This window comes from Oncorhynchus kisutch, linkage group LG12, assembly GCF_002021735.2.
Source record: "Oncorhynchus kisutch isolate 150728-3 linkage group LG12, Okis_V2, whole genome shotgun sequence".
Taxonomy (NCBI): Eukaryota; Metazoa; Chordata; class Actinopteri; order Salmoniformes; family Salmonidae; genus Oncorhynchus; species Oncorhynchus kisutch.
The window spans coordinates 53,264,762-53,291,307 of record NC_034185.2 but is presented as its reverse complement, the minus strand read 5'-3'; the positions used below and the strand labels follow the sequence as shown (position 1 = coordinate 53,291,307).

The 26,546-nt window shown below is 43.9% G+C and overlaps 2 protein-coding genes across 19 annotated transcripts in view; one reads left to right on the top strand and one right to left on the bottom strand.

Annotated features, from left to right (window-relative positions):
• LOC109901251 (zinc finger protein 583-like) overlaps nucleotides 1–26,546 on the bottom strand; it is an 880,650-nt gene that overhangs the window by 347,226 nt on the left and 506,878 nt on the right. The gene's annotated exons all lie outside the window — the stretch shown is intronic.
• The window catches only part of LOC109901169 (zinc finger protein 629-like), a 247,635-nt gene that overhangs the window by 828 nt on the left and 220,261 nt on the right, over nucleotides 1–26,546 (top strand). Inside the window, exons 1-7 of one of the 5 annotated variants that reach the window (XR_004211794.1) lie at nucleotides 6,800–7,308; nucleotides 7,927–8,057; nucleotides 9,849–10,019; nucleotides 16,559–16,710; nucleotides 17,098–17,204; nucleotides 17,365–17,494; nucleotides 18,100–19,626. Coding sequence is in view for 4 of the 5 variants with exons in the window: in XM_020497290.2 (XP_020352879.2) it covers nucleotides 6,996–7,308; nucleotides 7,927–8,057; nucleotides 9,849–10,841 (1,437 nt within the window). In the remaining variant the exon portion in view is untranslated. Of the gene's footprint in view, nucleotides 1–138; nucleotides 270–489; nucleotides 2,044–6,797; nucleotides 7,309–7,926; nucleotides 8,058–9,848; nucleotides 12,250–16,558; nucleotides 16,711–17,097; nucleotides 17,205–17,364; nucleotides 17,495–18,099; nucleotides 19,627–26,546 lie in introns of those variants that run through there. The other 4 variants (XM_031836501.1, XM_020497290.2, XM_020497288.2 and 1 more) reach the window with 4 other exon arrangements.

The window sequence follows — 26,546 nt, the reverse complement described above, 5'->3', positions numbered from 1 at the left end:
TGCATGGAACATAATACATTGATCAATAAGTGTTACCTTACATCCTTGCCATTTGTAGAGTGCCAATATTGTAAAATATACATTGAGCATTGACAGTACCTAACTTAACTACCACTTTTCCCCTAATCACTCTCTTAGTTGAAGAACATCTCACTGTAGGCCACAAGAGCTTTGTGAAGCCAGCGGGACACAATGCGTGGAGAGATGACCAACCCATAGCTATAGATGAGGGGACTGGAACCTCAACCCAACATGTTATTGTGATAGAGGTTAGTGTCATAGTGTAACATTCAAAATGAAAGTACATCAAATGTGGCTAATTTATTTCAGAAAGGCTCCCCTTAGCCATTCATTTGCTTACATGGTCATCCTTATTTATCTGCCATATGGGAGCTTGTGTAACTTTCTGACAACATTGTTATTATCTTCCCTGATTGTTATCCAATTAAACTCATGTACCGATAACAACCTAATCTCTTCTTTTGTCAGTCTGCAGAGGCTACAGGTCCTGGAGGATCGTCTCTGGTCAAGCAGGAGAGGACTGAAGGAGACAACCCACAAAACAGCAGAGACATCCAGACTGGAGCAGCGGCTGGAGTGGCACCCACTGTAGTTACGGACGACCTCGCCATTACGCCCCAGCCCAGGACCCGACGTAGCATTACGGAGGTCAGTGGAACATCGAAGGCTGTCCTCAAGTCAGAGACAGACACCGAGACTTTAACTGTATCACGAAGGATCTTACACACAGGATCAGACCCAGAGAGACTGGGCTGTCCTTCTGCTCCCGGCTCAGAGTATTTTCTTTATGGTAGCCCGAGGACGGTTCATACCCATCAGGACTCAGTTGACACGTTAGAGACTGTCAATTATCCATCTTGTTCTTACACTACAGAGATGGACCCTGGCAAAATGACCTTGGGTTTAGAGACACAGACTGATCTGTCTAGAGGGGACTGGAACCAGTACAGTAGTAGGCTATACTCTGAAGGGTGCCTAGATAAGAAAGAGGAGGTTATTGCCGTAGATGAGGTGACTGTGAAAGTGGAGGGCGATGTTCCTCTGATATGGAATGAGACTCACTTAGGAGAAGGACATTCACAAGGCAGAGATTTCTTAGATTACAGGGAAAGCTTAGAGACAAATCCAGATGTCACGACCCACTCCCCTTTACACGCAATCAGGGATCACGAACCAGTGTCCACGTCTATGGGGCCTTCCGATCAGGTATTGAACTCAAAGGTTCAAAAGGCCAAGGCTCAGGGAGGGGGACCAACATCAGGTGGTAGTAAAGTGAAACGCTTCCTCTGCATGTTCTGTAACAAAGGCTTCAGCTGCCTCCAGAAGGTGGAGATCCACCAGAGGGTCCACACAGGGGAGAAACCCTTCAGCTGTACCCAGTGTCACATGCGATTCGCTGAGGCTGGCAACTTGAAGCGGCATCAGAGGGTCCACACAGGGGAGAAACCCTACAGCTGCCCCCAATGTCACATGCGTTTCGCTCAGTCTGGAAACCTGAAGATGCACCTGAAGGTCCACACGGGCGAGAGGCCATTCGCCTGTACACACTGCAGGAAGAGATTCTCAGAAAGGAGCTACCTCAGGATACACCAGCAGAAAAATCATTCCACTATAACATAGAAAGTAAACATTCCACTCAATCGCTTTTGACGTTTAGACAAACCCTGCATTAAAAACAAAGATTCATTTTCGTTGGTTGTTAGGAGAAAAGATCCACAGATGCATTTGGAATAATGAGTAACAGATTTCAGTGTTGAATATTCCTGGATAAAATTTTGCATTCAGACATTCTGTGATTTATAAGGCGTAAAAAGTCTGTTACATATTTTGTTTGTACTGTGTAGGATATATGATGTTCACAAATGCTTATTTCATCACTTTCATTCCACTACTGAATCTTTGCCAAGACACTTTTTAATGAGAAAATGTATGCAGTTTATGCAGATTTTTAGTTTGTGTAGTTTTCATATGGTGTATTTAAAACATGTTCATGTTTAATAAACACAAAATGTAACTTTTTAATTTTAAGACTTTCATTGACTCTTTAATATACATCACATCTGATCTCATGCTTTATAACCAATATACACCTAATAAATATAACTGCACATACCCACACACTAACAAACACCTACTGTACACCTCAAAATAGTTAGTCAGGTTTGTCTGATGTGGCTTGATTTATCGTAGCTGACACATCTTTACCCACAACATATTTATGTCCACCATGATGTGTTTAACAACAATGAAGTCATTCTGTAACTACAGTACAGGACTCAAACATAGTGGGGATGGGTAAACACTATGTTGAAAGTGTGTTTATTATCTGTGTGTACGTACCTGAGGGAGTGTATGTCTGTATCACCTGTCTCTTCCAGGAAGAGGAGGGTCCAGAGGTGCTGCTGGTGAAGGAGGAGGGTCTGGGGAACACTGAGGGGACCATGGTCATGGAGGACAACCAGACTACACCATGGTCATGGAGGACAACCTGACTACACCTCCTGAATGGTATTCAGACAGTAGTTCAGTGGGCTCACCTCAGTGAGACTGTGTGTGGTCCTGTGCTGCTCAGCTGGTTCCTCTGTGGGTTCAGGAGGAGGTGTAGTCTGGTTGTCCTCCATGACCATGGTCCCCTCAGTGTAAGTTGCTGTAGGCTATATGTATTTCTCCCTTAACTTGCTCCCCCATCTTTAGTCCACTCAGTAGATCAATGCTCTCTTGTCCGTCTTCTATTGTCTCCTCTTTGACCAGCAACAGATCAGACTTCCCATCCTCCATGGCTACTGACTGTAAGAGATACAGAGTGAGAGGATGTTGGATCACGAAATCTGATATGAGCACCCTGCTATGGAGCATCTTCTGATTGGGCAATGAGGGATCGCTATGAGTACTATACACCATTTAATTGTTTGATAATTCAAAGGCATTGTCCCACACTTAAGACAAAATTAATCCAAGACCTGGGCTCATATCCACAAAGAGTCTCAAGTCCCCACCTGTCTACATGGTCTTATTTATTGTTATCTGAAAGGGAACACTGATCCTAGATCAGCACTCCTACTTTGGAGAGACGGGCCCTGACAAGAGAGCATTGATCTACTGAGTGGACTAAAGATGGGGGAGCAAGTTAAGGGACAAATACATATAGCCTACAGCAACTTATGTTTGCTTACAAAAACACAATGTATGGACTTGAGCAGTTAATTTACAAAAAAACATGTAGTTTTCTCTGAAATGCTTTTAAAGTCTAAAGTCTTCCTGTAGGTGGATGGCTGGAAGCTAACAGAGGAGACTGAGTGGCCATCTTGGATTCCCAAACCCAGACCGGTGCAGCCAAGGGCCCATGGGACAACATCAATGAGCAGGCCTGGCCAAGAGATAAAATAGTGGAGGTCAGTGGATGGGACAGCGTCTTCATCTCTGGCCTGGGGAAGAACACTGTTAACCACAACCAGAAACAGACAGTGGAACACAAAACAACAACCAAATTTAGTCTCCATGACAAGAGAATGGATGAGACCAGTGCGAGGTGTAGATTTGGTCTGCGGGGACGGGGAGGCCAGGTTCGTATGCAGCAGGAACAAACAGAGAAAGACTCGGCTAGCGATGCTCCGTCCTGCTCCTATAGTTGTGATTCAGAGAGACTGATGACGTCTCATGTTAACCCCCCAACATGTGCTGCCTTCAGCCTGCCTTCTTTAGGATCTATCAACTGGAACATGAACCCTGCGACAACACAGACACTCCTTGGCCTTCATCCTCCTCACAGTCTCCTGTTAAACCAGACCTCAGACAATGCCAGTGCCTTAACAGTAAATGGCTACACAAGCCCATTGACAAATGACAGTAGTAGTAACGCTATCAGTATATCTGGTGGCAAAGAGTAGTGCTTCCCATGTTCATTCTGTGGGAAAGCCTTCAGTTTCCCCAAACAGGTGGAGATCCACCAGAGGATGCACACGGAGGAGAAACCGTTCGGCTGCCACCTGTGCTGGGCCAGTTTCTCCCACTCGTCCAAGCTGAAGAGGCACCAGAGGGTCCACACAGGGGAGAAATCCTACAACCGCCCCAAGTGTGAGAAGAGGTTCTCTCACAAGCACCAACTGAAGATGCACACGGGAGAGAGGCCGTTCACCTGTACACACTGTGGGAAGAGGTTCTCAGAAAGGAGCTATCTCAGGATACATCAGCAGAAAATGCACATGGCCCATGTATAGAGTATAGTGACATGTAACATAGTGCTAGTTAGTTTGTTTGTAATTAATTATTTTGGTTTTGAATGTTTACGGAACTGAGAAAAGAATGAGTATGATGAGGCAGAGTAGATGATATGGTTGGTGTGATGGGATCTGTAAAAATGCTTCACTGATGAAGAGTGAACTAATTCCCTTTAGGTTGATGCTGGTGTTTTATAGTAAGATAAGAGTGCCTTAATTCATGTTTACTTGACATAAAATAGTGAAGCCTTTTTAATGTTATGAACCTTTTCCAAAGTATTCTAAAATATTTTTTTATCAAAGCAAGGGTGGCAGATTTACAGAAAAGGTAGTGTGTTACCATAGTGAGAAAAGTTATCCTACTTGTCACGTATCGTTTTGTGCAGTAAACATTCTGTACTTCACTATACAAAATTGATTCTGTGCTAACTGACTTGGTTATTTTTGTATCATTGCAGGGACTGAGTTTCCTTTATCTCAGTCTAACCAAAACATTATACTTATTTATTGAATCAACACATGGATATTTTTAAATAATAAACTCCAATGGCTCCACATTGTTAGGTACCTGAATCTCAGTGTTAGAGATGGGCTTGACTGGTTAACATTTTATAAAGTAATGTTTCTGTGTACAGCAAGGAGTCACCTCTATAAACCTGTATGCTTTTCTGTACAATATTTGTTTTAAGTCTGCAGTTCATGAAGACCTGCTGGTATCCAGTGCTACTGGTGGGAGAGACAGGACCTCTGAGTTGGCTGGTCACAAACCCTGGCCCCGGATCAGAACCATGGATCAGTAGCAATCGCTTTTCCTTCCTGAGTCATAACCAGGACCCAACCGCGTGGGACAGAGACTCCACCACAACCTGTGGACTGAACAACCTCAATCCTGGTGGTCAGACAGAGCCTCCAGTCAGGGATCCAGTCGCCAGCCCAGACCCTAGTCTTCACAGTCCCAGGGATGAACCGGCCCTGGGGCAGATAGAGAGCAGGTCACCCTGGTCTTCAGCCTTCACAGAGTGAGGTGGGAGACCCCCCTGGTGGGAGTCTAACAGGAAGTCTGTCTTCTCCCTCTCGATATCATCTAATGCCTGGTGACTGGATTCATAGAAAGCTGTGTCCTGGGTCTAGCCTTACTCAGTTACCTCTGGGTTACACTACCAATACAGATGGGCCAGGATGGGCATTCACCACGAGAGTTACCTAGCCTATAAAACAGCACACAATCCCAACAACACCCAAACAATGGCTTTAGGAGGGAGCTCAAAATCACCTGAGTGTGGTGGCACGTGCTACTACCTCCTCCACTGTCATTGGGTCACAACATGGGAGGGCGAGCATTAGGACGAATGGCGACAAGCCGTACGCTTGCCCTACTTGTGGGAACCGATTCACTTGCACAAACTATTTGACCAAGCTTTTTCTTCCTGAGTAGCCTTATCAGACATGGGAGTGTCGGGAAAATAGACGGGAAAATAGACAAGTTGTCTGTTTCTCTCTTATATTAAAAGGTTTTTATTCAGGTCACTTTTCCGCCAATCAGGTTCGGTGGCGCTTCCGAAAGCGTTCTGACAGGTTGGTGCAGGCACCCATCTAGGCTTCAAGAAAGGCTGCTGGGGGTCCGGCGGCGCTTTTGGGGCAACCGGGGCTTCCACAGGGGGGCTAGAAGTTTCTTGGAGCCGCTCGCCAAGCTTTGGGCCACGAGCTGCTGCTCCCGGGCATGAAGAAGGCGGAGGTCGGCTGTTTGGGAGCCGACGCACCACAGGAAAGAGGCAGCTGCTTCTTTTCCTACCCTAACTTCACGAGACGCCCTGTTGTCTTTCTCATGGTTTCTCCGAAGAGGCCCTTTTCAGAGATGGGTGCATTGAGCAAAGGGGTCTTTTCTGTCTCCTGGATGGCTGCATCATGACCAATGCAGCCATCACTTGGCCAGCGCAGACTGCCAACACTTGAGTGATGTGGAGAGCAGAGATGTTGAAACGTGCCACCTCTGCAATGCCAGCCTCTATTGTGGATCATCATTCTCCCAAGACATCCTATAATAATGTGACACATATGCTCCAAAGCAGGCCCAGTTATTCAAGCTTAATGGGCACTCTGCCTACTTTCTGAGCTGCTAATCGTTGCTCACCTAGAACCTATAACACTTCAATATCCCAAGGGTGAGGGATTCGACTGGGAGCCACCCAGTGAATAGGCCTGAAGAGAGAAATCCAGAGAGGAGTTTTACTAAGGTTGGATTTCTTGCATTTATAGCCATGGTGATCAACTGCACTGATGGAGCAGAAATAATAGAAGATAGACGTGATAGTTGCAGCAGCAGAGAAATATTAGGGTGAGAGATTTTAGTGCAGAAGATCTACAGGGAGTTTTGAGAGGAGGAGTTCCATCTTCCCAGGACTGATGTAGGATCTCTTGGGGCCAAAGTAGTGGGATGGGTGGTGGTTTTCGGGGATAGTGTATAGGTACAGGGTTGGTCCATTACTATTTAACTTTTTTTGTGACCAAAATGCGCAATCCGCATTCCCGACCTGTGAAAGGCAGCAATGGGCAACACATCGTCTTGTCTGCCGGAAATGTACACAAAGAAGTAGTAAACGGAAGTGAATCGTGCCCAGGAACAGTTTCGACGTTAACGTTTTGTTGTTATTTAGACGTTTATTAACACCCTGGAACTGAAAATATCACACACCTACCCCAGGGTAGTGTTTAATTCGCGTTGAAGACAGGACTTGGTTGATAGATGTTATCTAGGTAATGCTAACTATCTATCCGCTAAGAATGGCTAACTGTAACGTAATGGTTTTTCACACTCAAATAGCCTCCGTTATGGAGGTGCTAGCGAATGCAGCCGTGGCAGAGATCTGTAAACTCGTAGACGACGACTATGCAGTGTTTCGTTTGGAAATAACTCAAAGCCAGAAAGAAAACAGGGTATTGCGGAGGAAACTACAGCTACTGGAACTGAAGGTGGCACGGGAGCGCGCAGAGAGGACAATACGAGAGCGCGTCCTCGCCAGTCGTCCCAGTAATGTCAAGATCCTCGACCGATACAGAGGAATGGCAAGAGGTACATTTTGCAGAAGGCCCGTTCCCTTCTGCGCATGTGTTAAGCAGAGTTGGGTCTTGGTCAGTTTTTGGATTGTATTTTATTTTATTTTTAATTTTGAGGGTGGATCAGCTTAATATTGCGGATAGAATGTTGCTTCCAATGTAATTGTCTGCATCATTTCCAATCCCTCATATTTTTTTGGTAAATATATATATCCATACACGTATGCAGATATATACATACACATACCTATATAGACATACATACTTTTTTAAAGAATATACCTTTATTATTATTCCCCGCAAACCCTTCCCCCGATTGGACTAAACTAATAAACACTTCAATCCATACATGGATTGAAATTCAATAATTCTGCTGATTACTTCACAATCTTGCACAATCTTCACAATCTTGATTTAGTGCATTTCCGATCACTTACTCATTAAAAACAATAGGATGAATGGAACATAATCAGTCGATCTATGAATAGTTTTGTGACTTGTTACCTTACATGTGACGTGTTAACTTATATACTTGCCAATTGTAGACCGTGTCAAATACTTTACAATATAGTGTTGAGCATTGACAACACAGTACCTAACCTAAGCACCTATTTTCCCCCAACCACTCTCTCAGGTGAAGGACATCTCACTGGAGGCCACAGGAGCTTTGTGAAGCCAGTGAGAGACAATACATGGAGACATGACCAACCAGTCATTGTTGATGAGGGGAGTGGAACCTCAACCCAGCACGTTATGGTGATAGAGGTTAGTGTCATAGTGTAACATATAAATTACAGTACATCTAATGTGGCCCGTTTTATTTCAGGAAGTCTCCCCTCAGCTATTTGCTTACTTGTACATCTTCATGTACAGTGGGGCAAAAAAGTATTTAGTCAGCCACCAATTGTGCAAGTTCTCCCACTTAAAAAGATGAGAGGCCTGTAATTTTCATCATAGCTACACTTCAACTATGACAGACGAAATGAGAAAAAAAAATCCAGAAAATCACATTGTAGGATTTTTAATGAATTTATTTGCAAATTATGGTGGAAAATAAGTATTTGGTCAATAACAAAAGTTTATCTCAATACTTTGTTATATACCCTTTGTTGGCAATGACAGAGGTCAAACGTTTTCTGTAAGTCTTCACAAGGTTTTCACACACTGTTGCTGGTATTTTGGCCCATTCCTCCATGCAGATCCTCTCTAGAGCAGTGATGTTTTGGGGCTGTTGCTGGGCAACATGGACTTTCAACTCCCTCCAAAGATTTTCTATGGGGTTGAGATCTGGAGACTGGCTAGGCCACTCCAGGACCTTGAAATGCTTCTTACGAAGCCACTCCTTTGTTGCCCGGGCGGTGTGTTTGGGATCATTGTCATGCTGAAAGACCCAGCCACGTTTCATCTTCAATGCCCTTGCTGATGAAAGGAGGTTTTCACTCAAAATCTCACGATACATGGCCCCATTCATTCTTTCCTTTACACGGATCAGTCGTCCTGGTCCCTTTGCAGAAAAACAGCCCCAAAGCATGATGTTTCCACCCCCATGCTTCACAGTAGGTATGGTGTTCTTTGGATGCAACTCAGCATTCTTTGTCCTCCAAACACGACGAGTTGAGTTTTTACCAAAAAGTTATATTTTGGTTTCATCTGACCATATGACATTCTTCCAATCTTCTTCTGGATCATCCAAATGCTCTCTAGCAAACTTCAGATGGGCCTGGACATGTACTGGCTTAAGCAGGGGGACACGTCTGGCACTGCAGGATTTGAGTCTCTGGCGGCGTAGTGTGTTACTGATGGTAGGCTTTGTTACTTTGGTCCCAGCTCTCTGCAGGTCATTCACTAGGTCCCCCCGTGTGGTTCTGGGATTTTTGCTCACCGTTCTTGTGATCATTTTGACCCCACGGGGTGAGATCTTGCGTGGAGCCCCAGCAGATCGAGGGAGATTATCAGTGGTCTTGTATGTCTTCCATGTCCTAATAATTGCTCCCACAGTTGATTTCTTCAAACTAAGCTGCTTACCTATTGCAGATTCAGTCTTCCCAGCCTGGTGCAGGTCTACAATTTTGTTTCTGGTGTCCTTTGACAGCTCTTTGGTCTTGGCCATAGTGGAGTTTGGAGTGTGACTGTTTGAGGTTGTGGACAGGTGTCTTTTATACTGATAACTAGTTCAAACAGGTGCCATTAATACAGGTAACGAGTGATGGACAGAGGAGTCTCTTAAAGAAGAAGTTACAGGTCTGTGAGAGCCAGAAATCTTGCTTGTTTGTAGGTGACCAAATACTTATTTTCCACCATAATTTGCAAATAAATTCATTAAAAATCCTACAATGTGATTTTCCGGATTTTTTTTCTCATTTTGTCTGTCATAGTTGAAGTGTACCTATGATGAAAATTACAGGCCTCATCTTTTTAAGTGGGAGAACTTGCACAATTGGTGGCTGACAAAATATTTTTTTGCCCCACTGTATCTGCCATAGTGGAACTTCCCAACAACATTGTTGTCCAATTCAACTCTTGTGCCGGTAATAACCTAATCTCTTCTTGTGTCAGTCTACAGATGCAGAGGCTGCAGGTCTTGGGGTGAAGCAGGAGAGGTCTGAAGGAGAGGACCCACGGCACAGCAGAGACATCCAGACTGGAGCAGCTGGAGCGCACCCTGTAGCCACAGAAGACCCCACCACCACCCCAGCACTGCCCAGGACCCGATGCAGCATCACGGAGGTCAGTGGAACGCCGAACGCCATCCTCAAGACAGAGACTATAACGGGGCTGAGGCAACTGGGCTATCCTCCTGCTCCCCGCTCAGAGTATTTACTTTATAGTAACCCGAGCCCGAGGACGGTTCTGTCCCATCGGGATTTAGGTGACTCGTTACTGACTGGCAATGATCCGTCCTGTTCATACGCTACGGAGACAGAGATGATACCTGGTGTCATGCCTGTGGGTTTAGATGCACAGACTAATCCAATGAGAGGAGACTGGAACCAGTACAGTAGTAGTGTATACTCTGAAGGGTGCCTAGATAAGAAAGGGGAGGGTCTGGTCGTAGATGAGGTGAAAGTGGAGGGTGAAGTTCCTCTGACATGGAATGCAGAGTCTAATTTAGGAGAAGGACACTCGCAGGTCAACACCAGTGACTTCTGGGATTACAGGGAAAGCTTAGAGACAAATACAAACTTCACAACCCACTCCCCTTTACACACGCTTAGGGATCGCGACTCAGTGTCCACGACTATGGCACCTTCTGATTCACACGTCCATGTCCTTTTCGATCAGGTATTGAACTCAAACGACAGTGCTAGATCCCAGTCTCGAAGAGGGAGAGCCACATCAGGCAATAGTAAAGAGAAACGGTTCCTCTGCATGTTCTGTAACAAAGGCTTCAGCAGCCCCCAGAAGGTTGAGATTCACCAGAGGGTCCACACAGGGGAGAAACCCTACAGCTGTACCCAGTGTCAAATGCGCTTCGCCCAGGCTTGCAACCTGAAGAGGCACCAGAGGGTCCACAAAAAGAGAGAAATTCTACAGCTGTCCCCAGTGTGAGAAGAGGTTCTCCCACCAGCACCATCTGAATATGCACCTGAATGTCCACACGGGAGAGAGGTTGTAACGCCTGTACATAGGGCTGTTACTGTGTCCTTATTAACGCCACACTGGCGGATTGCAGTCAACTTCCACATGACCATTGAGTTACGGTAGCTAGGCTACTCCAAAACTGTGCTCTGTAAATGAACGGTGCTGATGAGTGTTAGTAGGTTATCAAACTTGCTTATGGCTGTCAAGTTGCTAATGGCCTGGTACTCAGCGCTCTAGTGTCCCTCTAATCACTTTGACATAAAAGCTATCAAAAATCGCATCAAAGATTTTGCAGATTATTCAAATTAAACCATGGAGTTCACAATAGCAGCAAAATAATGTGTTGCATTCTGAAAACGCAGGTGTATTGACCATGACATTCAATTTCAAGTTCCACATTTTTATATTTAAATAGACTCTGCTTTTATCTGAAATGTTTCATCCATTTTATTACGCTAATTAAATTAGCATAATAAAGGGGTTAACTGGTTAGGACAGGGGTTAACTGGTTAGGACAGCTCATGAGGTCTCCTAAGTAACTGTTGTATGTGGGATTTTATTACGAAAGAGGCTTCATGCATAGCTTTTATTTTTACCCATAAGAGTAGGAGTATATGTTTTTGATACTTAAAGGGGCGTCAAAATTCAGGATCAAATAGCTAAATTATTCATAGTATGACCATCTTAAAACAATTCCATGTTAGCTTTGAACCCACCCCCAACAACGGTATAGACTTACAGGGGTTAACTGTTACATTAACCAGCAGCATATTGTATTAGCATTCTAGCTAATGCATTTGGAGTTTCCTTTTCATCAGATGGTAAATTAGCCCAAATCTACATTTCATATATTTGATCAATAAGATGTCCCTACTGTTGGTGTGTCCAATTGTGAGTGCATCTGTCATTTCAACGGAAGATTGTGGTTACACTAATGAAGAATTCAATCAAATAAATTTGATTCAGAATGAATTAATGATGCGTGTCAAGAGCTGGTCATTTATCTAACACACCTATTATTGCGTTCGTATTTCATCACCACTGTCCAGTTCAAGCATATTAATTAAGGCTATACTATTGTTCAGATAATATAATAATTGTATGTGATTTATAATGACATAAGATAAAGAGAACTACATTTTAACATAGCATTCTCTTGAACTGACCTGTATTTTCCTGCATTCTAGACACGATGACTGAGTGGACCCATGTATTAAATGACAGTTTGTTTAGTTAGAAAGCATGTGAAATCTATGTAAATGCATATTTTTGCATCCAGACATAAAACGACTGTTACATATTGTGTTTGTACTGTGTAGGCTTTACGATGTTCAGAAATGCCTATTTCATTACTTCCATTCAACTACTTAATTTTGTTCCCCAAGACACTTTTAATGAGAATAGCAATTGAATAAAAATATAAATGCAACGTGCAACAATTTCAAAATGTTTACCGAGTTACAGTTAATATTGTCAATTTAAATAAATAAATGAGCCGATAAAATATGGATTTCACATGACTGGGAATACAGATATGCATCAGATACCTTTAAAAAAAAAAGAAGGTTAGCTGCGTGGATCAGAACCCGCCAGTATCGGGTGTGACCACCATTTGCCTCATGTAGCGCGATACATCTCCTTCGCAGAGTTGATCAGGCTGTTGATTGTGGCCTGTGGACCCACTCCTCTTCAATGGCTGTGTGAAGTTGCTGGGTATTGGCGGGAATTGGAATACGCTGTCGTACACGTCGATCCAGAGCATCCCAAACATATATGCCCAATGGGTGACACATCTGGTGAGTATGCTGGCCATGGAAGAACTGGGACATTTTCAGTTTCCAGGAATCGTGTACAGATCCTTGCGACATGAAACATGAGGTGATGGCGGTGGATGAATGGCATGACAATGTGCCTCAGGATCTCGTCACGGTATCTTTGTGCATTCAAATTGCCATTGATAAAATGCAATTGTGTTTGTTGTCTGTAGCTTTGCCTGCCCATACCATAACCCCACCGCCACCAAGGGGCACTCTGTTCATAACGTTGACATCAGCAAACCGCTCACCCACACTACGCCACACACGCTGTCTGCCATCTGCCCATTACAGTTGAAACCGGGATTCATCCGTGAAGCGTGCCAGTGGCCATCGAAGGTGAGCATTTGCCCACTGAAGTTGGTTACAACGTCGAACTGCAGTAAAGACCCTGGTGAGGATGACGAGCACGCAGATGAGCTTCACTGAGACAGTTTTCGCAGAAATTCTTCGGTTGTGCAAACCCAAATTGTCATTGGCTGGACGATGCCGCAGGTGAATAAACCAGATTTGGAGGTCCTGGGCACGTGGTCTGCGGTTGTGAGGACAGTTGGACGAACTGCCAAATTCTCTAAAGCAATGTTGGCTGCGGCTTATGGTAGAGAAAGGAACATTCATTTCTCTGGCAACAGTTCTGGTGAACATTCCTGCAGTCAGCATGCCAATTGTATGCTCCTACAAAATGTGCAGCCTCTGTGGCATTGTGTTGTGTGACAACTGCACATTTTAGTATCCTTTTGTCACCAGCACAAGGTGCACTTATGTAATGATCATGCTGTTTAATCAGCTTCTTGAAATGCCACACTTGTCAGGTGGATGGATTATCTTGTCAAAGGAGAAATGCTCACTAACAGGGATGTAAACACATTTGTGCTCAAAATGCTTTTGTGCATATAGAACATTTCTGTGATGCTTAATTTCAGCTCATGACAGAGGACCAACACTTTATATATTGCTTTTATATTTTTGTACAGTGTAGTTCATCATGCAGATTTTTAGTTGAGACTTACACTGCATGACCAAAGGTATGTGGACACCTGCTCGTTAAACATCTCATTCCACAATCATGGGCATTAATATGGAGTTGGTCTTCCCTTTGCAGCTATAACAGCTTCCACTATTCTGAGAAGGCTTTCCACTAGATGTTGGAACATTGCTGCGGGGACTTGCTTCCATTCAGCCACGAGCAATAGTGAGGTCGTGCACCGATTTTGGGCGATTAGGCCTGGCTTGCAGTCGGCATTCCAATTCATCCCACAGGTGTTCAATGGGGTTGAGGTCAGGGCTCTGAGCAGGCCAGTCAAGTTCTTCCACACCGATTTCAACAAACCATTTCTGTATGGGCCTTGCTTTGTGCACTGGGGCATTGTCATGCTGAAACAGGAAAGGGCCCTATCCAAACAATTGCCACAAAAGGTGGAAGCACAGAATCGTCTAGAATGTCATTGAATGCTGTAGCGTTAAAATTTCCCTTCACTGGACCTAAGGGGCCTAGGCCAAACCATTATTCCTCCTCCACCAAACTTTACAGTTGACACTATACTTTGGGGCAGGTAGTGTTCTCCTGGCATCCACCAAACCCAGATTTGTCCATCGGACTGCCAGATGGTGAAGCGTGATTCATCACTCCAGAGAACATGGTTCCGCTGCTCCAGATTCCAATGGTGGCGAGCTTTACACCACTCCAGCCAACACTTGGCATTGCCAATGGTGATCTTAGGCTTGTGTGCGGCTACTGGGCCATGGAAACCAACCATTGAAGTTCCCCAAAAACACAGTAAGTTCCCCAAAAACACAGTGACCTCAATCATTCTTTCATAGATAAAGTTTGGAACCACCAAGACTCTCCCTAGAGCTGGCCGCCCGGCCAAACTGAGCAATCAGGGAATAAGGGCCTTGGTCAGGGAGGTGACCAAGAACCCGGTGGTCACTCTAACAGAGCTCCAGAGTTCCTCTGTGGAGATGAGATTCTTTCAGAAGGACAACCATCTCTGCCAATCAGACCTTTATGGTAGAGTGGCCAGACGGAAGCCGCTCCTCAGTAAAACAGGCACATGACAGCCCGCTTGGAGTTTGCCAAAAGGCACCTAAGGACTCTCAGACCATGAGAAACAAGATTCTCTGGTCTGATGAAACCAAGATTGAACTATTTGGCCTGAATGCCAAGTGTCACGTCTGGAGGAAACCTGGCACCATCCCAACGGTGAAGCATGGTGGTAGCACCATCATGCTGTGGGGATGTTTTTCAGCGGCAGGGACTGGGAGACTAGTCAGGATCGAGGGAAAGATGAACGGAGCAAAGTACAGATAGATCCTTGATGAAAACCTCTTCCAGAGCGCTCAGGGCCTCAGACTGGGGCGAAGGTTCACCTTCCAACAGGACAACAACCCTAAGCACACAGCCAAGATAACGCAGGAGTGGCTTCGGGACAAGTCTCTGAATGTCCTTGAGTGGCCCAGCCAGAGCCCGGACAAACATCTCTAGAGAGACCTAAAAATAGCTGTGCGGCGACACTCTCCATCCAACCTGACAGAGCTTGAGAGGATCTGCAAAGAAGAATGGGACAAACTCCCCAAATACAGGTGTGCCAAGCTTGTAGCGTCATACCCAAGAAGACTCAAGGCTGTAATCGCTGCCAAAGGTGCTTCAACTAAGTACTGAGTAAAGACTCTGAATACTTACTATATGTAAATGTGATATTTCCGTAAAAAAAACATATTTTGTACTGCGAGTATGTATATATAAACTCAACAAAAAAAGAAACGTCCCTTTTTCAGGACCCTGTCTTTTAAAGATAATGCGTAAAAATCCAAATAACTTCACAGATCTTCATTGCAAAGGGTTTAAACACTGTTTCCCATGCTTGTTCAATGAACCATAAACAATTAATGAACATCTGGGACCTGTTGGATCGGAGGGTGAGGGCTAAGGCCATTCCCACCAGAAATGTCCGGGAGCTTGCAAGCGCCTTGGTGGAAGAGTGGGGTAACATCTCACAGCAATAACGGGCAAATCTGGTTCAGTCCATGAGGAGGAGATGCACTGCAGTACTGTCAAGAGAATTATGTTCTCAATGTTCATTCATAACCCAATTCAATTATACTACTCAGTCTGCGACCTAGTATTTGTAAGGTACAGATCGAATGAAACAGACGGAGGCCCAGCTAAAATAGTCAAAAAGGTTTATTCACGGGAACGTTCTAAAGTCAAGAATACAAAGACATCCATTTTATAGCTGACAACATACTTCCACACAAACAGTAGATATCCTACGCACATACATACAAACAGAAGGTATCCTACGCACATACTGTCTCACTACCCAGCCGACAGAGATTAGGGAGACCTTGACCTTGAGACGTACTCCCCGTTCTCTCCCAAATCTCTAGTCAGGTCGGCGCCGGATTTTGCTCAGACAGTCTGTGTTTAAAATACCATAAAGACATAAACATTAGCTATATTGTTTTACCCTAATTCTGACTAGAACCACACATTTATTGATTATAATTTTATACATTCTAATCAATTCCATACAATTATATGTTTCAGGGTGGAATATTCTAATCATTCAATTAACAGATAAATCCAACTAACAAGTACTTAATGCAGCTGGTGGCCACACCAGATATTGACTGTTACTTTTGATTTTGTTGAATCATATGTTCATACAAATATTTACCCATTTTAAGTTTGCTGAAAATAAACACAGTTGACAGTGAGAGGATGTTTCTTTTTTTGCTGAGTTTATATAATTATAAACATTTTATAGACAAATAAAATCAATCAGTATAGGAATCAAATGTAGTGGGAATGGGTAAACACTGAGGGAGTGTATGTCTGTGTGATCTGTATCACCTATCTCTTCCAAGAGGAGGAGGGTCCAGAGTTGCTGCTGGTGAAGGAGGAGGGTGTGGGTAGCCCTGAGGGGACCATGGTCATGGAGGACAACCAGTCTACTCCTCCCCCTGAACCCACAGAGGAACCAGCTGAGCAGCACAGGACCACACACAGTCTCACTGAGGTGAGCCCAATGTAAACTACTGTGGTATTAGGGCCCGTATCCACAAAGCCTCTCTGAGTAGGAGTGCTGATCTTGGATTAGTTTTGCATTTTAGATCATAATGAATAAGACTATATAGACAGGTGAGGACCTGATCCTCGATCAGCACTTTTACTCTGAGACTCTTCGTGGATACGGGCCCAGGTCTTGATACATTTTGTCTTAAGTGTGGGACCATGCTTTTAAATGATCAAACCATTAAAGAGTGTCAAGTGTCAATCAGATCAACTAACATGTTTGCATAGTACTCATAGCAATCCCTCATTACCCAATCAGAATGTGCTCCATAGCAGGGTGCTCATATCAGATTTCTTGATCTAACATCCTCTCACTCTGTATCTCTTACAGTCAGTAGACATGGAAGATGGAAAGCCTGATCTGCTGCTGGTCAAAGGAGACAATAGACAGACCAGAGAGCATTGATCTGCTGAGTGGACTAAAGATGGGGGAACAAGGTGTCTTCATTCATAAAATGAAATCAATACAACTTGTGTTTACATACAAAAACACACATTATAATGTATGAACTTCACCAGGTAATTGACTAAAACAACTCCATATGTAGAGTTTTCTCTACCATGTTTGTAAAGTCTATTTTGTAAACTCTTCCTGCAGGTGGTTGGCTAGAGGCTAATAGAGGAGACAGGGATCGACCATCTTGGATTCCTAGACTCAGACGGATGCAGCCAAGGGCCCAGGGGACAACATCACTGAGCAGGTCACAACCAGAGGCGACTTGGTGGAGGTCAGTGGATGGGACAGTGTTCTCAATGCTGGGCTGGGGGGGGGGCTCCAGAGTGGCGCAGGCTGTGTTGCAGCCGGCCGAGACAGGGAGACCCATTTGGCCCAGCGTAGTTCCGGTTAGGGGAGGGTGTGGCCGGCCGTATTGTCCTTGTCCCATCGCTCTCTAGCGACTCCTGTGGCGGGCCGGGCGCATGGACGATGACACAGTCGCCAGGTGTACGGTGTTTCCTCTGACACATTGGTGTGGCTAGTTTCCGGGTTAAGCGGGCATTGTGTCGAGAAGCAGTGCGGCTTGATTGGGTTGTCTTTCGGAGGACGCACGGCTCTCGACCTTCGTCTCCCCCGAGTCCGTACGGGACTTGCAGCGATGAGACAAGACTGTAACTACCAATTGGATACCACGAAATTGGGGAGAAAAGGGGGTAAAACTACAACAAAAAAATTGAAAATATTGTTAGGTACTTGAATCACAGTGTTAGGGATGAGCTTGACTGTGGTAAACATTTTATAATATCATGTCATGTTTCTGTGTGTACAGCAAAGAGTTTGTTTTATTTTAATATATATAAACTTTTAAATGCTCGTCTGTTCAATTTGTTTTTACAGTCTACAGTCCATGAGGACCTGCTGATATCCGGTGTTGCTGGTAGGAGAGACTGGATCTCTGAGGTGACTGGTCACCAAACCTTGCCCCAGATCAGAACACTGGATCAAGAGCCGTCATGGTTCCTTCTTGAGTCGGAACCAGGACCCAACCCCGAGGGACAGAGACTCCACCACCACACAGAAGACAACCAGTGGACAGGTGGACTGAACAACCTCAGTCCTGGTGGTCATCAGAGAGACAGAGGCTCCAGTCAGGGATCCAGTCCGCAGCCCAGACCCTTCTCTTCACAGTCTCAGTGCAGGGATGAAGCAGGGCCTGGGGCTGATAGAGATAGATCCTCCTGTTCCTATGATACAAACACCACAGTATCCATGATGAACAGAGCAGGTCACCCTGGGCTTTAGCCTTCACAGAGAGCAGTGGGAGACGCCCCTGGTGGTAGTATATCAGCAAGTCTGTCTTCTCCTTCAGGGTCTCGTCTAAAGCCTGGTGACTGGGTTCATAGACAGCCTGGACCTGGGTCTAGCTTACCTGGTCATGGTTACCCCACGAATACAGACAGGGTCAGGATGGGCATTCATCACAAGAGGTACCTAACCTATAACAATCCCAACAACACCCAAACAATGGCTAGAGATCAAGGATGGATCTCAAAGACTCACCACCTGAGGGTGGTGGGTCCTGCTTCTACCTCATCTGGTGTCATTGGGTCACAACATGAGTGGCCCAATGTTAGGACGGACGCCGACAAGTCCTACTCCTTTCCCACGTGTGGGAAGTGCTTCACTAGGGCAAACTATTTGAAGGAGCATCAGACATTTCACACCAAGGAGAGGCCCTTCAAGTGCAAACTGTTACAAGAGCTTCTCTTTCCTGACTAACCTTACCAGACATAAGTGTCCACAACGGGAAGAATTCGTAGCAGTGTGGCTTGAGATGTACACAGAGGATTTCTGGGAACCATTCTTTAGAATGGTTATATTCTGATTGTATATATTATAGTTATCGTGTGAAGTGTCTTGGGATAAGAGGGTAATTAACCACATACCCCTCATTAACCCTTTGGTAACTTGTCATTTGAAACAGGCTTGTGTAAATACATGTTTTCAGAGAGACAGTAAACCTAGGCTAGAACAAGGACAGTTTAATATTTACCTTACTGAGGTGATGTAGATGGAATAAAGTCATTCTATTATTTTCTACTCTATTCTTACTATTAGAGGTCGACTGATTATGATTTTTCAACGCTGATACCGATACCGATTATTGGAGGACCAAAAAAGCCGATGCCGATTAATCGGATGATTTAAAAAAAAAAAAAAAAAAAAAAATAAAGTTTTTTTTATTTGTAATAATGACAATTACAACAATACTGAATGAACACTTATTTTAACATAATATAATACATCTAAATCAATTTTGCCTCTAATAAAATTAAACATGTTCAATTTGGTTTAAATAATGCAAAAACAAAGTGTTGGAGAAGAAAGTAAAAGTGCAATATATGCCATGTAAGAAAGCTAACGTTTAATTTCCTTGCTCAGAACATGAGAACATATGAAAGCTGGTGGTTCCTTTTAACATGAGTCTTCAATATTCCCAGGTAAGAAGTTTTAGGTTGTAGTTATTATAGGAATTATAGGACAATTTCTCTCTATACGATTTGTATTTCATATACCTTTGACTATTGAATGTTTTTATAGGCACTTTAGTATTGCCAGTGTAACAGTATAGCTTCCGTCCCTCTCCTCGCCCCTACCTGGGCTCGAACCAGGAACACATCGACAACAGCCACCCTAGAAGCAGCGTTACCCATCGCTCCACAAAAGCCGCGGCCCTTGCAGAGCAAGGGGAACAACCACTCCAAGTCTCAGAGCGAGTGACGTTTGAAACGCTAATAGCGCGCACTCCGCTAACTAGCTAGCCATTTCACATTGGTTACACCAGCCTAATCTCGGGAGTTGATAGGCTTGAAGTCATAAACAGCTCAATGCTTGAAGCACAGTGTTACGGATACAGTTATCCTGTGTGTGTGTGTATCCTGTGTGTGTGTTTCTTTTCTCTCCTTCTCCCCTCACAGGTGAAAATCATCACTCCCCAATCAGTAAACAATCAATCAGAAGACACACCTCCTATTTCCTACCCTATCACAGTTCCTTCCCCATGGTTTAAAAACCCCATCATTTGTTTGCTCTAGAGCTCAATCTCTCTGTAAATGCCATGTCTGTAGGTCTCTGTGTTTCACTCTCGCTTTGTGTCTTAACCTCTCTTTTGTTTGAGCACCTCCATAGCACTTTGTCATCACCTGTGAGTATTGTTTTTGGTTATGGTGTTTGTTTGTTGCTGGTGGGAAAAGGGGGAAACCAAGACAAGTCGCCCATGGGCATACACTACCCGTAGGTGAACTTTGTTAAATACACTAGTTAGAACTGGGCGGACCACCCACTGTATTTTTGGTTAGTTAGCTGTTGTTAAAGTAGGCTAGTCTAGCTTAGGGGTGTTTTTGTATATTTATTGTTTCTTTCCTTGGGTCCAGCTCAGCCCCTTTTCCTGCTCCCCCCCATTACCGTGTGTTTATAAATAAACCTGGAGTTTGACGGTAGATTTCTATTGTCGTGGTTATTTCGTTCACACTTTTACTTTGTCACAATAATAATTTGCATGAGTTATGTTACGGGTCTCATTACCATCCCCCCTAGACTGTCGGGCCAAAAGGGATTCGTAACACACAGCGACGAGCTGCTGGCAAAACGCTCTGTACATTATCTAACTGGTGGCATCCATAAATCTAAATATTCCTGTTACATTGCACAACCTTCAATGTTATGTCATAATTACATAAAATTCTGGCAAATTAGGCGGCCCAAACTTTTGCATATACACTGACTCTGCGTGCAATGAACGCAAGAGAAGTGACACAATTTCACCTGGTTAATATTGCCTGCTAACCTGGATTTCTTTTAGCTAAATATGCAGGTTTAAAAATATATACTTCTGTGTATTGATTTTAAGAAAGGCATTGATGTTTATGGTTAGGTACACATTGGAGCAAGACAGTCATTTTTTGCGGTTATATGCAACGCTGGACATGCTAAATAAACTAGTAATATCATCAACCATCTGTAGTTAACTAGTTATTATGATTGATTCTTTTTTTTTTATATAAGATAAGTTTAATGCTAGCTAGCAACTTACCTTGGCTTCTTACTGAATTTGCGTAACAGGCAGTCTCCTCGTGGAGTGAAATGTAATCAGGTGGTTAGAGCGTTGGACAAGTTAACTGTAAGGTTGCAAGATTGAATCCCCGAGCTGACAAGGTAAAAATCTGTCATTCTGCCCCTGAACAAGGCAGTTAACCCACCGTTTCTAGGCCATCATTGAAAATAAGAATGTGTTATTAACTGACTTGCCTAGTTAAAAAAATAAAAATCGGCAAATCGGTGTCCAAAAATACAGATTTCCGATTATTATGAAAACTTGAAATCGGCCCTAATTAATCGGTCATTCCGATTAATCGGTTGACCTGTACTTACTATCACACTGTTCTTTCTAAACAAGTCTGTTCTCAGTTTGAAAGATACTCATAGGAGATATGATGTGTAATCAGTGGTGGAAAAAGTACCCAACAATTCTACTTGAGTAAAAGTAAAGATACCTTAATAGAAAATGACTCAAGTAAACGTCACCCAGTAAAATTATACTTAAGTAAAAGTATACAAGTATTTGGTTTAAAATATATTAAGTATCAAAAGTACAAGTATAAATAATTTCAAATTCCTTATATTAAGCAAACCAGATGGCACCATTTTCTTGTTTTATTTATTTACTGAAAGCCGCGGGCACAGTGTGTTTAGTGAGTCCGCCAGATTAGAGACCGTAGGGATGACCAGGGATGTTCTCTTGATAAGTGCATAAATTTGACTATTTTCCTGTCATGCTAAGCATTCAAAATGTAACGAGTACTTTTAGATGTCAAGGAAAATGTATGGAGTAAAAAGTACTATATTTTCTTAAGGAATGTAGTGAAGTAAAATGTGTTAAATATAAAGTACAGATACCCCAAAAAACTACTTGAGTAGTACTTTAAAGTATTTTTCCTTAAGTACTTTACACCACTTTGTGTAACCTAATAAACAGTACCGTATTTCAAAGAACAACACGCATCCCTATTTAATTTAACATACCCTTTTGAGCTGTGATGGCAACCAAGATCCCTTCTCTTTCATCTTACGGTTTAAAGTGTCTGTCCTATATGTAGGAGATATGATTTTTTTGTACACATATTTAACCCTTTTTTGCAGACACAAAACTACTTCCCATAAATGTTTTTAACCGGTACCAGGTTACCTTCAGACAAGTCCTGTGAAACTTGTGGGGGTCGTAGAACAAAACTTATCTCCCCTTTCTACAGTTGGGTCATATCAGTTTGTAGCCGAAACGGTTTGGACACTACAAACACAAGTTGGCGACGAGTTCCACGAGGCAAAACGGAGAACACCAGCGTGTTCGTCAGAGCCTCCTCTTTCCCTAGACTGGTCATATTAGTTTGTCGGACAATCCGTTTTCATGAGAAGAAAGAGTTTTGGGATGTCTGCTGATCTGACAAACAACACTGTAGCTTTGCCACTTTCCACGGCAGATGGGGAAGGCCGACATAGGCAGATTGACACACATCCAATGCAAAAAAACATATCTCTACCTTAAACAGACTGATTTCGATAGGGATTTGTGTATTATGTTAATTACATTGGCACACAGGTGCGTCCATCGACTCTAGGCGGTGATTTGATCATTTGAAGGCATGGTCCCACACTTAAGACAAAGGATCCCAATGGCATCAGCTACTCTTCCTGGGGTCCAAACACACCAAAGCACCCACATTACATGTAAAACAACAGATAAAACAGTGAACTATGTTTGTACTGAATGAGCTAAAGATAAAACAGTACATCATATAACATCCCTACACCACCACATATCCACAACACAAAATGTTCAAAACCACCATACAACAATATCACAATGTGTGCGTATGCATGTGTCTGTACCTTTGTGTGTCTTCACTGTCCCTGTTGTTCCATAAAGTGTATTTGTACCTGCTTTTTAAATCTGATTCTACTGCTTGCATCAGTTACCATTCATGTCAATGCGGAGCTACAGTTGAAGTCGGAAGTTTACATACACTTAGGTTGGAGTCATTAAAACTCGTTTTTCAACCACTCCACAAATTTCTTGTAAATAAACTATTTGAGTCAATTGGGAGTGTACCTGTGGATGTATTTCAAGGCCTACCTTCAAAGTCAGTGCCTCTTTGCTTGACATCATGGGAAAATCAAAGGAAATCAGCCAAGAACTCAGAAAAAAATTTGTTGACCTCCACAAGGCTGGTTCATCCTTGGGAGCAATTTCCAAATGTCTGAAGGTACCACGTTCATCTGTACAAACAATAGTACGCAAGTATAAACACCATGGGACCACGCAGCCGTCATACTGCTCAGGAAGGAGACGCATTCTGTCTCCTATAGATGAACGTACTTTGGTGTGAAAAGTGTAAATCAATCCAAAGAACAACAGCAAAGGAATTTGTGAAGATGGAGGAAACAGGTACAAAAGTATCTATATCCACAGTAAAACAACTACTATATCGACATAACCTGAAAGGCCGCTCAGCAAGGAAGAAGCCACAATTCCATAAACTTCAAGATGGCGTAGCAGTCGGACGTGTGTTTTTGTCTTGTCCCATCCTGTCCCTTGTAAACATTGTTTTTCCTTGTTCGTTTTTTTCCTCGTATACATATTTAATATTTTAATATCACTTTCTATCTACAGACTGAATATACTCTCCTGCAACCTGTCTCACCCAATGTGGTACGGATCTGCTATTTTTATACTTAAGAACTCATCAAAAGCTAGCCAGCTAACTGGCTACTAGTTAGCCATGGCCCGCTAGCTGTCTAAAGTACGTCTGACTGTTAGTTTAAGAGGCCCATCTGACAAATTCTTTGGCCACTATACCCACCATACGGAGCCCTGCTGATCCGTCTTCTGAAATGTCGCCTGAATCGGAACCCCAACAGATGCTAGCCAGCTAACTAGCTACTACAGTGGGGAGAACAAGTATTTGATACACTGACGATTTTGCAGGTTTTCCTACTTACAAAGCATGTAGAGGTCTGTAATTGTTATCATAGGTACACTTCAACTGTGATAGACGGAATCTAAAACAAAATCCAGAAAATCCCATTGTATGATTTTTAAGTAATTAATTTGCTGGCTAGGCCACTCCAGACTGGCTAGGCCACTCCAGGACCTTGAGATGCTTCTTACGGAGCCACTCCTTAGTTGCCCTGGCTGTGTGTTTCGGGTCGTTGTCATGCTGGAAGACCCAGCCACGACCCATCTTCAGTGCTCTTACTGAGGGAAGGAGGTTGTTGGCCAAGATGTCGCGAATCATGGCCCCATCCATCCTCCCCTCAATATGGTGCAGTCGTCCTGTCTCCTTTGCAGAAAAGCATCCCCAAAGAATGATGTTTCCACCGCCATGCTTCATGGTTGGGATGGTGTTCTTGGGGTTGTACTCATCCTTCTTCTTCCTCCAAACACGGCGAGTGGAGTTTAGACCAAAAAGCTCTATTTTTGTCTCATCAGACAAAAATAGCCTAGTGGTTAGAGCGTAGCCTAGTGGTTAGAGCGTTGGACTAGTAACTGGAAGGTTGCAAGTTCAAACCCCTGAGCTGACAAGGTACAAATCTGTCGTTCTGCCCCTGAACAGGCAGTTAACCCACTGTTCCTAGGCCGTCATTGAAAATAAGAATTTGTTCTTAACTGACTTGCCTAGTTAAATAAAGGTTAAAAAAAATAAAAAAAAATAAAAAAAAGACCTTCTCCCATTCCTCCTCTGGATCATCCAAATTGTCATTGGCAAACTTCAGACGGGCCTGGACATGCGCTGGCTTGAGCAGGGGGACCTTGCGTGCGCTGCAGGATTTTAATCCATGACGGTGTAGTGTGTTACTAATGGTTTTCTTTGAGACTGTGGTCCCAGCTCTCTTCAGGTCATTGACCAGGTCCTGCCATGTAGTTCCGGGCTGATCCCTCACCTTCCTCATGACCATTGATTCCCCACGAGGTGAGATCTTGCATGGAGCCCCAGACCTCAGCAGACCCTAGCCCCAGACCCTAGCACACTCTGCCAACCTGGATGTCCTAGCCGTGTATGAATCCTAGCTCAAGAAGACCACCAAAAACCCTGAAATGTCCATCCCTAACTATAACATTTCCCGACAAGACAGAACTGCCAAAGGGGACGGTGTGGCAATCTACTGCAGAGAGAGCCTGCAGAGTTCTGTCTTACGATCCAGGTCTGTACCCAAAATCCGAGCTTCTACTTTCAAAAATCCACTTTTCCAGAAACAAGTCTCTCGCCATTGCCGCTTGCTATAGACCACCCTCTGCCCCCAGCTGTGCCCTGGACACCATATGTGAACTGATTGCCACCCATCTATCTTCAGAGGTAGTGCTGCTAGGTGACCTAAACTGGGACATGCTTAACACCCCGGCCATCCTACAATCTAAGCTTGATGCCCTCAATCTCTCACAAATTGTCAATGAACCCACCAGGTACAACCCCAAATTCATAAACACAGGCACACTCATAGACATCATCCTAACCAACTTGCCCTCCAAATACACCTCTGCTGTTTTCAACCAAGATCTGTCACCACCGATAAATCCACCTTGAATTGAGAAATTCAAAAAGCATTTTTCTACGGCTGGCCATGCTTTCCACCTGGCTAACCCTATCCCGGTCAACAGCCCTGCACTCCCCACAGCAACTCGCCCAAGCCTCCCCTATTTATCCTTCACCCAAATCCAGATAGCTGATGTTCTTAAAGAACTGCAAAACCTGGACCCCTACAAATCAGCCGGGCTAGACAATCTGGACCCTCTCTTTTTAATATTATCTGCTGAAATTGTTGCAACCCCTATTACTAGCCTGTTCAACTTCTCTTTCATATCGTCTGAGATTCCCATAGATTGGAAAGCTGCGTCTGTCATCCCTCTCTTCAAAGGGGGAGACAATCTAGACCCAAATTGCTACAGACCCATATCTATCCTACCCTGCGTTTCTAAGGTCTTTGAAAGCCATGTCAACAAACAGTAGCAACTGAGGCTATATACAGGGGATACCGGAACCGAGTCAATTTGCGGGGGTAGATTGGGGTAAGGACTCTGACCTCCTCCCTATTGGCTGTCTCATCATTGTCGATGATCAGGCCTACCACTGTTGTGTCATCAGCAAACTTAATGAGGGTGTTGGAGTTGTGCTTGGCCATGCAGTCGTGGGTGAACAGGCAGTACAGGGGGGGGGGGGGGACTAAGCACGCACCCCTGAGGGGCCCCAGTGTTGAGGATCAGCATTGCAGATGTGTTGTTGCCTACCCTT